The 16420-nt window shown below is 41.1% G+C and overlaps 1 protein-coding gene across 4 annotated transcripts; it reads left to right on the top strand.

The window, feature by feature from the left end:
- Positions 1–10750: 10750 nt before the first annotated feature.
- On the top strand, positions 10751–16180 carry LOC120396761 (nuclear transport factor 2-like). 4 transcript variants are annotated; one of them, XM_039521815.1, is made up of 5 exons: positions 10751–10893; positions 13302–13419; positions 14383–14454; positions 15585–15683; positions 15987–16180. In XM_039521815.1, the coding sequence occupies exons 2-5, from the start codon at positions 13321–13323 to the stop codon at positions 16098–16100; spliced, it is 384 nt and encodes a 127-aa protein (XP_039377749.1). In that variant the 5' UTR covers positions 10751–10893; positions 13302–13320; the 3' UTR covers positions 16101–16180. The 4 variants fall into 4 exon arrangements, with proteins under 4 accessions (XP_039377749.1, XP_039377751.1, XP_039377752.1 ...); XM_039521817.1 differs by having other exon boundaries at positions 10877–11001; XM_039521818.1 differs by lacking the exon at positions 10751–10893 and adding an exon at positions 11333–11436.
- The last annotated feature ends 240 nt before the right edge of the window (positions 16181–16420 follow it).

Genomic DNA, 16420 nt, shown 5'->3' with positions numbered 1-16420 from the left:
TACCAACCTAACTCACAGTGTAGACAGCACTATGTTGAAGGGTGGGCGTCTCCCAGCACTGTACCTACTGCCTCTTGGGGAGGTGGAGTTCTACACCAAAAAGGAAGTTCTCCCATTGGCATAGGTAGCATCTTCATTAAGGGCTACAGCTGCAGCACTTTAGGTGTAGACAAGCCCTTAGCTAACGGATTAGCTGGTGAAGGTAAACCCTAGGCTTCCCCAGTGATGACCGTAGCCATCTAACATGTTAAAACTACAACCTGCCTTGTCTCCACTAGGATATTAACACATTACAGTAGGAAAAAAGGTAGAGTAGTTAGATGTGGTCTATATCTCTAACTCCTCTCCAAAACATTAAAAATTATTTAAGAGCATGTAAGTTGAATGACAGTTGAGGCATCTCTTTACTAGAGAAAAAAGGTGTGTTCTTAACTTGAGTTAGCTAACACAAGATAAAATCCTAGTGAAGGCACAGTAGTTCGTAGTTTTCATATGAGTTAGCAGATAGAGTTAAAGACTAGGCAAGTGAAAATAAGGCTTATTCACTACTCCTAGCCTCATGAAGACCAAAATGGCTTAGTCGTTCTGATGGCTTCACAAATGTCTCATTCTCCCTCTCCACTTCTGTTTTGCACCTCAAGGGGAAGCCAGTCTGAACAAATCTTCCTTACACAGGCAGAAAGACTGACATAGCTGCTATTATCTGGCCATTACATTTAGAAGTCTCATTTTTCCTCATCAAGTAACTTGATACCCACTAGGTTTAACTTCTGGTGTTTCCCTTCCCCATCTCAAGTACAGGCTCTAGATATATAAATTTGCTTCATCTACAGTTTTTTTTTCCTACAGCAGAGTTTGCAATGCTTTATTTGTTCACATAATTCAGTAATTCACAAGGGGTCTCTTGCTTGCTAGTGCGAATCAGCAAGGTCCCACTACAGTGAGATCAGTTGGGTTGTGTCTGCACTGTGTTCTAACGTTCTGTGCTTAAGACATATGAACTCTTTTTCCCTGAGTGCCTCTACCAGTACAACATTCTTCTAAGATTCTTCTGTTTGGGTCAATTCAATGTTGACTCCCTTTTTTCATTACAATTATTTTTTGCCCATTTCATTTTACAGATTAAGATTTTTAACACTGTACAAAATCTCAGTCTCTCTTTGGGTGAAATACAAACTCTATATTCACATTAACTGAACTGACAGCCTTAGGTTCTGCTCTTGGGAGAGTATGGCAAACATGTTTAGTCCATAATTTAATATCAAACCAGACAAAAACAAAACTTGTCAACCAAACACCACGAAGGGATGTGCTGATTATTATTATTATTTTTAAGAAAATACCGTCACAGTGGCACCAATGTTAGTTTGAGCAATGAGGTATTTATTCCTTTGGAGGAAGGACTGAAGAAAGGGTGAAGTACTATAAATGTTACTGTAGATAGTATCCTCATAAAAATACTAAGTGAGGCCATTACTCAGCAATTCATTTAAGTACATGCCTAACTTTAAGCATGTGAATGTTTTCACTAACTTCAATGTGCTTAACCACTGTGTGGAATCGAGGCGTGGTATTCCATACAGTCAGTCAGTCTGTCTGTCTCTCTCTGTCTTTTAAATTTCTTGCTACAGCCAAATATATGAACTAGGGACAATTTTAGTTGTCTTTTGAGCTAAATCCCAACCTGCCCTGCTCTGCCCTGGGCATATACCTTGTTCAACACTGGTTATGTGCTCCTCCAGCCCAGTGGAATGCTCAACAATAACAGTAAAGCCTTGTCGGCATGGGAGACCGAACTTTCTCTTGGGCGGTCCAAGACCTAAGTACCATCACAAACTTTACCCCTTTCTACTCCAGGTGCATTTATTTGACCCTGCCTTAGGTAACACATAGCAACAGAGGGTGTGTGTGTGTGTGTGTATATAAAGACTCTCCACTGCATATTTTTCCCTCTGGGAAGGAGAGGATGAGAGAACCAACAACAGGTGACAGAAGGCTCTCAGATGCTACGGTACATGAATAGACAGGTGGCTCTGGGTCCCTAATACAGATCTTTTACCTCTCTAAGCTTCATCTCAGGCCATTTGCCTGTGAATATCGGGTAATCCTGGCTGTTTTTCTTAACTCTTTTAAGGGCCCTGCAGGTCTTTTCAAAACCCACCTATTGCCTACTCCTCCAACTTCTGAGTTTGAAAACCTAATCCTAAAATTTTAATTAACCAGTTTGAACAATAGCATTCAGCAACTCTTCTACTACTTACTGCCAGAGGGAAAGCCTAATCTTACAAGATCCTGGCAGTGCTTTCCTTCCTGCTCACAGTCTAGCTCCCTGACCCTTTCTGGATCCTGCTTCCTTTCTCCCCAGAGCCAACAGCCCTGCAGATTCAGCCCCCCACAAATTCCAGACAGACAGACAGTCTCAGTGGACTCCAGCCAGGAGTCCAATCCTCTGTGTCTCTGTGTACCCAGCAGCATATAATCTTTGCTCTTCATCTAACAATGTACCCCATCATACAATTTCGCTTAACAGTTATCCTATAACAGCATGTCTTATCCTACAATTTCAATATAACAGTCCCTTCTGCACATCATCTAGTCACTGGAGTCCTAGGGAAAATTCCAGACATCTGAAATAGAAGCAAAGCAGGCCTAACCACCAGACCTGCCCTCAGGCCCAAACTATACCTTTTCTAATAACGGTGTATGCCTATGAATCCTTGTTTAGAGAGGAACAGCTACTTCCAGCCACTTCTGCCTGCACTGAGAGGAGCGTAACCACAGCCAGGTTGCACAAGAAAGGGAGGAACTACTACCTAGCAACTAACTAGTAGCTATAGGCAAGAAAGGTCCATTCTGAACTTGATAGTAGAGAAACAGATGGGAAAACCAAGTACAATGGAAAAGGGGCAGGCAGAGGAAATCCTATGAAGCGTCTGGAAAAAATATAAATATAGAAACTAATGACTCAGAAGAGAGTGACAGCAAGAGGAAAGAGTCATATCAAGCTATCTGGAGATAGTTAAAAGGGAAAGCAGGTCCAAAGAGAAATAAAGAAAGATCTTTGATAGGGTAACAAGTCTTGCAGATGGGCGGGAAGCAATTCAAGTTAGCTACTCAAAGGATCAGGTCTTTATGCTCATATGACAATTCTTCACTTTTAAGGAATTTCCCCCATCTTAGATTTGATCCAAAAACTTCTAGGATCCCAAAGTGGTATGGTATCAACACCTATCACACCAAAGACATATCTTCATTGGCTGTAAAAAGTAGTTGCAATTATGTCTTCTACACTTTCAACTACTATTGGTATATGACAGACCTCTATACCGCTCTGCAGGGACAACCTCTATATTTTACTGCAATATTAATTCTATCACCAAGAAATAGCCTTCATTCCCATCTCCACACAAACATGCAGAACTATGATTAATAGCTGAAGATACTCATGGATGTAAAATTCATTAATTATTATTTTTTACAATGATTTTCCCCTGTAATCCATGTTCTCTGGGTGGCCCAGCTCCACAGCCAGGGCTTTGGCTCTTGTGAAGTTGCCTTGTCTGACACACACTCTCCTTTAACTCAAGCATGGCAATGAAGGGGAGAGCTTGTAATTGGCTTCAGTGGGTGACTAATCATCTCTCTCTCTCTGGATCCCCCTGCTACCTGGTTCCAAGGAGCATCCACTGTAATTCAATTAACTTCTCCTTGGAGATCCTTGCAGGGCAGAAGATATCAAACAAAATGTGGGGAACCTGGCAAAAGGAGCAAAATGGTGAATTCCAGGGACAAGATGCTGAACTCCACTGCACCTTGGAAAGATGGCAAATTCTGCAGCCATGATATGGGTCCACAGTCATGGATGAGATGACTGGAGCACTTCATGCTTTTTAGAGCCATTGTTTCAGGCTGTCTGCAAACTCAAGTAGCCATCACAGTATTTGTTTACACTTGGTTCAAACATCTAAGGTTAACTCAGAATCCTAAGAGCTTGAAGCAATTTTTTTTAAATGAAAGCAGATTCTGGATTACAATTCTGCGGCAAGATGCACATTCCACAACAATTTCCACTGTTATGGAATATACAGGACCCTGCTAACATCATTTATTTTGCTTGAGTAAAGGCCTGCCAACCAGCAAGCACCATATAAAGACCCTCAGGACAGGACTCAAAAGTGGAAAAAGCAAAACAACCCAAGAAGTGGAAGGATCCACTAGTAGAGTTCTTCCATCCTGAACAATATATAGTGTCTGATTGACAGAGGTGGGTTGGGAATGTGCTTGATAAACTTGTAGGAAATCAACCACTGAAAGAAAAATTCATGGATCTTCAAACCAGCTAACTCTTTCAAATACCCAAATGAGGATAACCAGTATGGATGCAAGGGGCACACCCTCACATTATTATGTCTATAAGGAGACTCTAGCAGACGTCTAAAAGCGCTTTGCCTCTAAGACATGGCAAGTATTACATATATTAACTTTATTTGGTGGAAATTAAGTGCTAGTTTGAATAGCATGGCAAGTGATGTATTAGACAAAGCTAACATTCATCAAAATGTTTTTCAGGTGAAGAACCAGAATGATAAAAAGAGGTTGTGTGTTGAGGTTAACAATTGTACTCTGAACATATTGCCTCTGCAGGTCCATATTGTGAGTTTTCATGCCCAGCTAGGCAATGACCAACCCTACTGCAAAGTAATTACTTCTTGGGAGAGCATTTGCATAGTGGTGCTCCCTCCCAGCATTCTAGAACCAAAGGTGTAAAAGTCCCCTCTTCCCAAATGTCCTTCAGATACCTTCTATCTCCAGATACATCCCATAACTCTCCAAAGTAGAGGGGAAGAGCACCTGCTTTCTGAATATATTGATTCCACCAGGACAAAGAGTTATTTTGCTCAGTAACATTATTCTCTTTCATGAGGTTGCCTCCATAGATCCTTACTGTTGGAGACTAGGTAGCAGGGACAATCCTCAGAAGGAAGGCTGAGAAGTTCTTTTAACTCAAGCGTTATTGACATGCCACTTTCCCAAATGGAGCATTCAATCTGTATTGAAAAAATAATGCTTAAAAAGATATAATTCAGGTTCTATACTGCAGATCTAATCTATCTTCCCATATGAATAAAGGTTGCAGAAATGGCTTTTTTAGTAGAAAGGGCTTTATGTTTTCCTGTTACAGGAACTTCAGCATACAATCAACCTGTCTGAATACAGAATTTGATCCAATTAGATCATCTCTCTACTGAAAGTTATTAGCCCTTAGCTTTTACATCAGAAGCCACAATCTTGTCTTGCTGGTTTCTGACTCCTAAGATCTGACACAAGGATCTAAACATCTTAGATCCAATGAGGCCCTATCATCCTTGAACTTCTGGAATACAACAAATAACAATATGTCCTTAGATTAGAGAAGGCTACTTGCACTGGGGCATAATTAGAACCAACCTTTGCCTGAGTCTCTAATAGATTCATGCAGGATATAGGATGTCTGTTTGCCCCTTTGCTTTCTGTCCTTCTTAAAAATAGAAGCAGGTGGAACCAAGTACTGCTCAAATGTTTAGAGACTCAGTTGGTCTACATACAGGGAAAGGATCCAAAGACCTCCTGTTGTGATGGACGTGTCTTCTGCAACTAGGTTCAGATCATAAGAACCTCCCAGCAACACAGAGCTTGATCCTGATGCAGAGACCTAAAGAATCTCATGGCACCATGGTGACTGGGATCCTTCCCCAGTGAATCTGATGACTCCTTAGGCAAAGACTCAGAAGCACCTTTGGGAACTATGATTCAATCCTGGAGCAGCTCAGCAGGGATATTTTGTAAGTCCTGAGCGCCAACATCTTTCCCCATATGCCATAGTAGAGGGAACCTAACAGTTAAGACAAAGTCTAAACATGCAAATAGCTAATTACAAACCTACTGATAGACAATACTTTGAACCAAACCAATAGGGTGATTATATAGCACAAATGCCAATGCAAGGAAAAGATTGGGTTCCTCACCTGCTCAGGCCAGTGACAAGAGAAGAACCGAGTGACAGTTTTGGGGTTGGGAGGTAGGAGAGTTGTCATACCTTTCGATTCTAGAATGCTGGACCAGACTGCTTTGGTGAGCTATTAGAAACAGAATGCCTGTATCCTGGGCTCGAGTTTGTGAAACAATTAATGAAAAAAAGTTGCAATGCTCTTGTGTTTGTCTAGCATGGATAAGAGCTGTTCTATAGTCGTCGTAAATCTGCCTTGCCTGGGTGTTTTTGTGGGGCTCACAAAGTACCTTTTGAATGTAAAAGCAGTTGAAATGTCTAGATAATGGAGGCAGATTTTAATGACTAGCTTCAAAACTGAAACATGGAACTTGGCAGTCAATGTAGTTTAAAAAAAAAAAGCACCAGTGTGATGGACAATTTTGCTGGAACACAAATCTATTTCTCATGCTGAAGTCTGCATTTCTCCCTATAAACCTAACGTTGATACAGTCCCTATATCAGTGAATAATACAAACATCCAAGAAACACTAACTTTGTTCCTTCTGCAGCAAAAAGGAACCGATTCAGGTGACAGTCTGTCATGGAGGTTGTAAGACATGTTAATATGCTAGATACCATTCACATGATTATTGCTGTGTAGGGAGCTGTCTCTCAGACCTGTACTGTTCACTGTTTCCTTAAGTGTAGGTTTTATAGCTGAGCTGAAAACAATGATGAATAGTGGTGTAGATGATAACATCTCTCCATCAACAAGAGTGGCACCCAAAATATTTAATATACATGCTGACCTGGGACGCACTCATCTGCCAATGAGCTTATGGATTCAGACATCGTAATAGAAATGAAACCAGAAACAGAGGGAGGAAAACAGCTGATGAGACTATAGAATAGGATGATGAAACAGTTATGCCAATTCATAAAGAAATGCAGATGTGCCACTCGGTCTTATTTTCCCCATGTCCATGACGCAAAAATCAATACAAGATTCCAACTAGCACTCATTTAATCACTTGCAGTCTCATGCTCTGCCCTGCAGAAGCCACTAATAAGAGGAAAGTGGTTAATTTTGTCAGTGCTGGTTTATCTTTTTGGAGCTTTGAATATAATGACTGTACCATACAGTACACTGAGCAATGTTTTTATCTTTATACTTTTTACATCAGACATACTGAAGGCAATTTTCATGGGCCTGGAACTGTATTGCTTTCTGTGCTAGCAAATAAGTATGCTGATAGGAGAGGAATCAGCGGTGGACTCTATATGCTTTGTTACATAGTTGAGTAGTTGAGTGTAGCAATCAACCAAATGCAAGGATTAGATGGAAAACTGCCTAAATCTATCCTTTTAGCTAAATTCTATTGCAAACCAATTTAAAAAACAGAACAGCTGCAAACTAGGCCCTTCTTTACTCCTCTTCCACTAACCAGAATTCTGAACTTAGTTTTCCTCTACAACAGCAGGTGACAATAACCCGTAAAACAATGCAGGGAACGTACCTATCACCAATCATCACAGAGAAACAAAGAACTCTAAACTCAGATCTTAGCTAATAAAGACAAGCTGAAAAGCCTTTTAATACAAATTTTTGTTTGTAATTACAGATAAATCTATAACTTTCTTTTAAGACAAACAAAATAGTGTTTTATGGATACATAACTGACTACATAAGAAGCCATCTTTCAACCTTATCTACATAAGAGCTATGCTTTTTTAACGTGTCACGATGTTTGCAACTGTAAAAAAATGCTACTTTTTCTCTTTATATTAATGAGTTTGAATTAATAGTTTTTAAATTAGTTTCTCTTTTACATAAAAGGCATATTTTTCTACATAATTAGAATAATCTATACAAGGCAATATGTGTAGCTTAAAGATGTATCAGAAAAGCACAAATATATAAAAACTTTGTGAACTGAAAACATTAACAGAATAAAAATAAATGCTAACATTTTCAAGTAGGCCTCTAAAAATTGTACCCACAAATGTTGATTAGGTCCATGCATAAATCCTGCATATACAAGAACAAAGTTATTTTGTATGCATAAGTAGGGTAATTCAGCATCTAACTACCCAAATGGGCTAGGCAAACAAGTTTGCATGTGAAAATTTGAGTTTTACTTATCGGAAAAAATGTAGGGGCAATTTCAGAGGCCTGTTTCAAACCTGTACCCAAAATATTTTAAATACCATTTTTCCTTTTCTTCTCCAAGAGTGAAATCTTTACATGCACAAGCATATCACTGAAAGTGTTAAAGACTTGAACTCATGATTTGTAGTTTCCTAGCAAAAATTAATTACTTCAAACTTACATAAAGGTGCATCCTATATTTTTACACAATACCATTCATCCTTGAGAATCCCGAAGCACACCATTGAAAAGCAGTTTTTAACAGTGCCCAGCAGAACTATAAGAGTTTAGGAATAAATAAATAAACAAAAATAACAAAATGACTGAATATAGATATCCAAAAGAAAACGCAGAAGCAATTTACTTAGTTTAAATTTCAGATTAATAATATGCAATCAGGTCATGGGGATTGACACCTTTATTCTTGTAAAGAGTCCTATTGGATCTTTAACAACAAAACTGGTCAGGGTCAGTTTTAGATGTAATACGAAAGATGGCATGTCAACAGCACAACACAGGAGACAGATTCAATAGTGACACAGAGAGAGAAGTTTCAGAGTGATAGCCGTGTTAGTCTGTGTCAGCAAAAAGAATGAGGCGTACTTGTGGCACCTTTGGGCATAAGCTTTTGTGGGCTAAAATCCACTTCATCGGATGAATGCAGTGGAAAATATAGTAGGAAGATATATATATACACACACACAGAGAACATGGGGAAAAAAAGTAAAAAATATTTCCTCATGCTAATTTTTCCCTTACTGTTACTCACACCTTCTTGTCAACTGTTTGAAATGGGCCATCCTGATTATCACTACAAATATTTTTTTCTCCTGCTGATAATATCCCACTTTAATTGATTAGAATAATAGAATATTAAGATTGGAAGGGTCCTCAGGAGGTCATCTAGTCCAACCCCCTGCTCAAAGCAGGACCAATCCCCGGACAGATTTTTACCCCACTTCCCTAAATGGCCCCCCTCAAGGACTGAACTCACAACCCTGGGTTAGTCTTGTTAGAGTTGGTATGGCAACCCCCATCTTTTCTTGTTCTCTGTGTATATATAGCTTCCTACTGTATTTTCCACTGCATGCATCCCATGAAGTGGGTTTTAGCCCACGAAAGTGTATGCCCAAATAAATGTGTTAGTCTCTAAGGTGCCACAAGTACTCCTCATTCAGAGAGCGAAGAGTGCCACCTACTTAGCAGACAACCCCACATAACGAAGCATGCTGGGTTATCCGTGTCAGTATCCCATTCATGTACTGATCCCATTCTGCAGGCGGTAACTGATGAGATCAGCGTCCGAGCGGTATCAGTTTCACTTCTAACGTGGATTAGTTTGCTTTGCGTGACACATGCACCCACCTCTAGAAGTGTTTGAGAAAAGGGGAAATAGCGCAGAGGGAGGTCTCTATTTCCAGTATGTGGGACTAATCCCCGCAGCCTGGCAAAGACACGCCATACAACTATCAGCAGGGACTGGGTGTCTGTCCTCACCCCCAAGCGCCTACGGCAGCCCATGCCTCAGCAGATGCATTCACGAGCCTCGCTGGTAGCACAGGGATGGCATCTCTTGTTGGTGTCTCCGGTGCTCTCATATGGGAGCAGTTCTCTTGCAGGAGCCACAACAGGTTTCCTCAAAAAGAACAGGAGTATTTGTGGCACCTTAGAGACTAACAAATTTATTTCAGCATGAGCTTTCGTGAGCTACAGCTCACTTCTTCAGATGCATAGAATGGAACACACAGACAGGAGATATTTATACATACAGAGAACATGAAAAGGTGGAAGTATGCATACCAACAGGAAGAGTCTAATCAATTGAGATGAGCTATCGTCAGCAGGAGAAAAAAAAACTTTTGAAGTGATACTCGAGATAACCCATAGAAGGTGTGAGGAGAACTTAACGTAGGGAAGTCAATGGTTGGGTCAACTAGTGTAATGACCCAACCATTCCCAGTCTCTGTTTAGGCCTGAGTTAATTGTGTCTAATTTGCATATTAATTCAAGTTCAGCAGTCTCTCTTTGGAGTCTGTTTTTGAAGTTTTTTTGTTGCAAAATTGCCACCTTCAAGTCTGTCACTGAGTGGTTAGAGAGGTTGAAGTGTTCTCCCACTGGTTTTTGACAGTTATGATTCCTGATGTCAGATGTGTGTCCATTTATTCTTTTGCGTAGAGACTGTCCGGTTTCGCCAATGTACATGGCAGAGGGGCATTGCTGGCACATGATGGCATATCTCACGTTGGTAGATGTGCAGCTGTACAAGCCCCTGATGGCATGGCTGATATGATTAGGTCCTATTATGGTGTCCCCTGAATAGATATGTGGACAGAGTTGGCATGGGGCTTTGTTGCAAGGATAGTTCCTGGGTTAGTGTTTATGTTGTATGGTGTGCGGTTGCTGGTGAGTATTTGCAACAGGTTTCCTGCTGACCTCGCAGCCTGCCAGGCACAACAAAGCCCTTAGTGGCCGAGTAACTGTAAATTCAATTACTCGTGTGGATAATAGCTGCACTCCCCCCCCACCAGCTGCAGCGCTTATACTCACGGCCTCGCAAGAGGGGGCAGGAGCGGCGCTCGCCCAGCAGCGGCGCTAGAGACGGGAGCAGTTTCCCTTCTCAGTGGGCGCAGCTGACGGAGCCGCCGCGGGGCACCGGGGGCTCTTTGATTACAACTCAAACCCGGCCCCGGGGCGCCCCCTACCGGCTCGCGAGCCGGGCCACAAATACCACGTGCGCAGCAGCCGCCTGAGCGGGGCTCCCAGGCAGCGGCGGGCGGTAAGACAGCGCGTGGCGCCGCAGTAGAAAGCGCGCGCGCCGGGTTCAGAGCGGCCGCCGCTGGCGCGTTAGCAGCGCGGTGCAGCAGCAGCGCAAGCTCTTCCGCAGGCTAGTCGTGCGGCAGGGGGGACCTGCTGGGGGCGGGGTGGGTGGTGGCTGGTGCAGGGAGTGTGCCCCTTGCTCTTCCCTTCCTCAGGTCTCTGGTTGCACGTGCGCTCGGCTGCCCCGCGCCAACCCACTGACTGGTTGTTGTTGTTTTTTAGGCGGAGGGGATTTGGGCGCCTGTGCCTTGAGTCTGGGTGCAGCCTATGGGGAGGCAGGCAGCCTGTGCCCCCAGCTCTGGAGTGGGACTGGAGGCTGTCCCGGGGCGGGGGTTTATTGCCTTAAAGGAGGCGTTGCCAAATTCCCAGGTGCTGCACAGCGCTTGGCTTGGCAAACTGCTGCCCGCTCGACTCCCTTTGCCCTGCTGGGAAGGCGTTTACACACAGCAGCGGGGGGACCCATTTTCTTAAACCCACGCAGTGTCTGAAGAGCTCCAGGAGAGTAAGACCTGAAATCTCTTTTGCTAAGTTAGTGGTGTCCCCTGGAGCACGAAGCATTGAAGAAGGACTTAAAAAACCCACAACACCCTGCATAGTGAGACTTTCGCTATCTAATGTGTTCAGGTTACAGGTGAACAACCGCTAGCCCTGGTGCTCTTCAAGTCATTGCCATTACTAAAGATCCTGTGGACCAAACTGCTCCCAGTGACACCTGTGCCACCTCTTTGTGGTTCTTGGGGTTGCACACATGAAACTGGCTGTAACTTTTAAAAAACCAGGGGGTTGTTCACAAAAATGGGAGAGAATCTGCTTCTCACTCAGTCTTAGGCTTTGTCTATACTAAAAAATTAGGTTGGTTTAACAGTGTTGGTCAGGGGTGTGAAAAATCAATGTTCCTGAGCAGTGGTGTTAAACACACCTAAATTCCCATGTAGATGGTGCTAGGTCTTCCATCCACCTAGCTACCACGTCTTGGGGTGGTGGATTACCTAGGCCAATGGGAGAACCCATTGTAGTGTTTTAAGTGTAGACAAGCCCTTTGGAGTTGGTGGATCTGTAGGGCCAACTGTTAAAGGGCAGCACAAATTTAAGTCACTACCATCAGCAGATGTTCTTACAGGAAGAAAATGTGTGGAAAGAACAAGGATGCTTTTCACAGTAGAACTGAACTTTACAGAAATAAAGACTCCATAGGTTTAAGCTCTTAAAGTCTTTCACATGTCAAATCAGAGCCTCAAGTTTAGCCACACCTTCAATTATCCAACTTTCATATCCTGTGTCTTGTGCAGGTGGTGGGTCCCTTAAGGTTTCTAGTTTGGGGGAGGGAGGCATTTTGGGTAATAGGCAATGCATGTTAGTGTAATGGGGGATCCATGAACAGCAGCAAGAGAAAATTAGGAGTTTTGTTTTGTTTAAACTCACAAAAATGCCCCACTTGAACGGAGATCCATTAGTCAGTTGTGGTGTACTTTTCATTTAGATATCTGTGCATAATACATCCAAAGAATTTTGAAAATTCTGATAGACCATCTGAAAGTCTCTCAGTATGCCTCATTTTAGCTTTCTTTTTAAAATTTAGATGTGAGCTAAGAACTTGAAATAAAGTTATTAAAGAATGAAAGGGTCTGAGATGGGCTTGCGGGTGTGTAAGAAGGCAGTTTTCCAATGCTGAACTTAAATAAACTTGTGAATGTGTTTACAAGACCACAACAAAAGAATGGAAAGCATTAAGGCCTCAATCCTGCAATGAGCTCTGTGCAACCAGATGCCCATTGAAGTCAATGGAGCTGTACACTTGCACAGGGGGGCACCCACAAGCAACTTGCTGCAGAATTGGGACTTAAGCTGGCAGTTGAATTGCCTTAAAGAATCTTTATGATGGGATTCTACTTCAAATAGTAAGTAAGATCATACATAATGAATGTTGTGCCAACTCACTAAGTGTACTGCAGAAAAGGAGATGTTCTCTTCTCTATTTCCTCTTTTCTCTGCAGTTTTCACTGACCTTGGTAATTTAGGATTGTAGACCACTGATACTCAGACCTCAGTGGTTCTGGAGCCAAATTAGAGATCAACATTACCCGAAGAGCCACAGTAGTGTGAATTCATTGTTTCATTTACTGTAGTACTAGATATTTATATTTAAACAGTATGGCAGGGGAAATATTTTGTGTGTAGAGATAGATAGATATCTTACCTACAATTGGTTAATAACATAGTAAAAGCATCCTGATTGGTTAGTTAAATCAGTGTTTTAATCTGTGCTGCAGAGAGCTGCAGGACACACATTAAAGAGTGGCTTGTGAGCCTCAGTCTGAGTATCACTGTTTTAGACTTATAACTTCTAAACATTTGCCTTATTGACAGACTTAGACAAAGAGCAAGAATGGCAGAGAGACCTATGTGGGAGCAAGTTGGAACAAGTTTTGTGCATCTCTATTACCAGCGTTTTGATTCCAGTAGAGTAGAGCTAAGTGCTCTCTATGTAAGTATCAGTTTGACTTTGCTCAAACTTTTAACTTCCTCATTGATCATTTTGAATGATGAGTTATCGGCTTGATGTATTCTGCTTCCACTTCCACTATAAAGACAGTAGCTTGTATGAGGCAATGTTTCTGTCTTGGATAGAATGGAAGCAAGTACCTATCCCCCACCAATTCTAATACCTTAAACTGTCATTTTACCCTATAAATTATGAGTGTTGGTAAATATTCCTCTCTTCTGTCAGCAATTGTGGGGTTGATTTTTTTTTTAATCCATTTTTCTGAGTAGCAGAAATGTCAGGGTTGAGGGAGTGAGAGTTGTTTCACTTGCTGGAGAACTTGAACTATGAGAAATCTGTCACGGTGAAGAAGCATCAAAAACTAAAAGGGGAAGTGGTGAAATTTTTTGCCTTTTTTTTTTTTAATTTTCTTAACTACTTGATTCTGCCATTCTTCTATATGAACTGTAGGCCCACTTAAGACTTCTGTGGGGAAACAGGAGGAAGTTCTAAAATGGGGTGAGGATTGAATATGAAAACCCTACAGCCCTAGTGTAAGTGATGGCACAAGCTAGGCCAAAAATAGAATGGGTGGGTCTACTTCATGAAAGCTTGCTTGACTCTGCCAATATCTCCCTTTCTGATCACAAGCTGTACCATTTTTGATAACTTATTAGTCATGTTCTGCATAACTTCCAGTTGTAACAAATACTCATTTGCTAGTGACTAAATTAGATTACCGAATGCTTCACGTGTATCTCTAGATTCTTTAAGCCAGTGTTTCTCATGGACCAGTGCTGGTCCCGAAGATATCCCTGACACAGTTTAGGAAGGCAGCAAACTGGTACCTAGTATCAAAAAGGTTGAGAAACACTGCTTTAGGCTACATCCCTCAGACCTTTCAATCTTACCTCATTTCTGTAACATTGACATGAATGACTTAGACACTTTGTTCTCTTTTTTCAGACAGATGCTTCTTGCTTGTCCTGGGAAGGACAGCAGTTCCAAGGAAAAACAGCCATCATGGAAAAGTTGATGGTACACTTCTGTATATATTAAAAGTGGTTTTAAAAAAAAAATCTCTGAACTGCTTTGTCTCAGGATTCAAAAACAATTAAACCCCCGCATGCTTCCTTGTGATTACAGGTAGTAGAGAGAACACCTGTGCCTGAGTTGCAGAACTTTTCAGAGTTCAAAAAAATCTGATTGCTGCAATGAAACTGCTGTTAAAATTGCATCATAAGGTTCCATGTTTGTTCAATAACATCTGCTTAATTTACAAGTCAAATATGTTTTTTCAAAGTGCCAGCACCTCAAAGTTAAGCAGCGTTCTTTCCTCTATCACAAATAAGATGTTTTGCAGGCTGAATTCGGTCCTCTGTTATGCCTATGAAACTTTGTTACTGTAGTTGAGGGCTGAATTTGGCCCTGTAGTTGAAACTTAATGAACAGCTCTGTTGATGGATGAGGCAGTATAAAATCCAACTTTGTCTGCTCTGCTAACAGGAATTAAACATAGTAAACTTGTCAGTAAGTTTCAGCAGATAGGGTTCTGAATACACATGGGAAATAAGAGTAACTGAGTAAGAGGGTGTCATTTCATAAAATAGTCACTTTTTAGTTGCAGAGTACATGGTACAAAAGTGTTATGCTGCAGCATATTTAAACACCCACTTATTAAGACTTTCTTAATATCTGATGGGTTTTTTTGTTTGTTTTTGTTAAAGAACCACATACTATACATAGATCTTTATGCCTGCTGACCATATGGAAATTGGTTGTCTTGTGATACGAGGAAAGAAATATTTAGAAAATGTTTTCCCTGCAAGATCATTGAGCAGGATTATTGTACAGTGTTAGCTGGGGGGGGAGGGATTTCTATTGCCTCACTTACCACAATACACTTTTCTAAAACACAATATTATAGTTAACTATACTAAATGTTGACTTTTTTCCATCAGATTTGCTTTTGTTTGCACTATTAAGATCTGACATTCATATAGCCAATTAGTATTTTGTGTATTAGCTGCATTGTATGTCTAACTCCCTTGGATCAGGGACCATGTACAGTACCAAGTACACTGCTGGAGCAGAAATATTAATGGAGTGAAATACTTGCATTAATATGTTTTAGTTTGTGAATTTCTTTTTTAATCCCTCCTAAACAGAGCCTTCCATTCCAAAAAATCCAACACAGCATAACATCTCAAGATCACCAACCAGCACCTGATAACTGTATACTTAGTATGGTGGTTGGTCAGCTGAAGGTGAGACTAGCAAACTGTAATGCTTTGACTAGTATATAAGGAGAAGCTTGTTGGTCTTAGAAATATTCCATTTAGAAATACTGCATTCTGCTACTGCATTAAAAAATTTTTTTAATTAAAAAATTCCTGTTTGAGCCTGAGGTACTACAACTAATGCTGTATCTTGATGTCAGTTGAATAGACTTGAAAACAAGGGCAGTGGATATTTAATTGATACATGCTAGGCTAATAGACTTGAGTAGTTTGAGGGGGTTTGGCTTGGACTTCCTACTTCTAACTAACTTTTTTATTTTATTTGTTTAGGTAGATAATGACCCAGTGATGGGGTTCCACCAGCTGTTTGTTCTCAAGAATATTAGTGACAATTGGGTTTGCACCAATGACATATTTAGACTGGCCCTGTACAACTTTGCTTGAATTTTTTTCTGTTCTCAAATGTCTGTTTCTATTGCCACTTTCAAATCTGACACAAAAATAAATTGTTGTTTAACTTGTTCTGTGGTGGTTTATGCAGTCTGTTGATCAAAAGACCATGCACTTGCTAGCCTGTGCTTCTCTTCCCTTCTCCTAACCCTATCTTGGTGTATATTGGCTTGCAAATTGTAGATAGCAGAAATGTGACTTGTTTCTATATGATCATAATGATAGTAAATTTTAGCCTCCAGAAACTTGCTATATATGAACTATAGCTTTCTAGAAAAGAGTTGGTAGCACAAACACCATGTAAGCACTTTGTG

This window comes from Mauremys reevesii, linkage group 2 (assembly GCF_016161935.1).
Source record: "Mauremys reevesii isolate NIE-2019 linkage group 2, ASM1616193v1, whole genome shotgun sequence".
Taxonomy (NCBI): Eukaryota; Metazoa; Chordata; order Testudines; family Geoemydidae; genus Mauremys; species Mauremys reevesii.
This window is presented reverse-complemented; position numbering and strand designations above follow the sequence as displayed.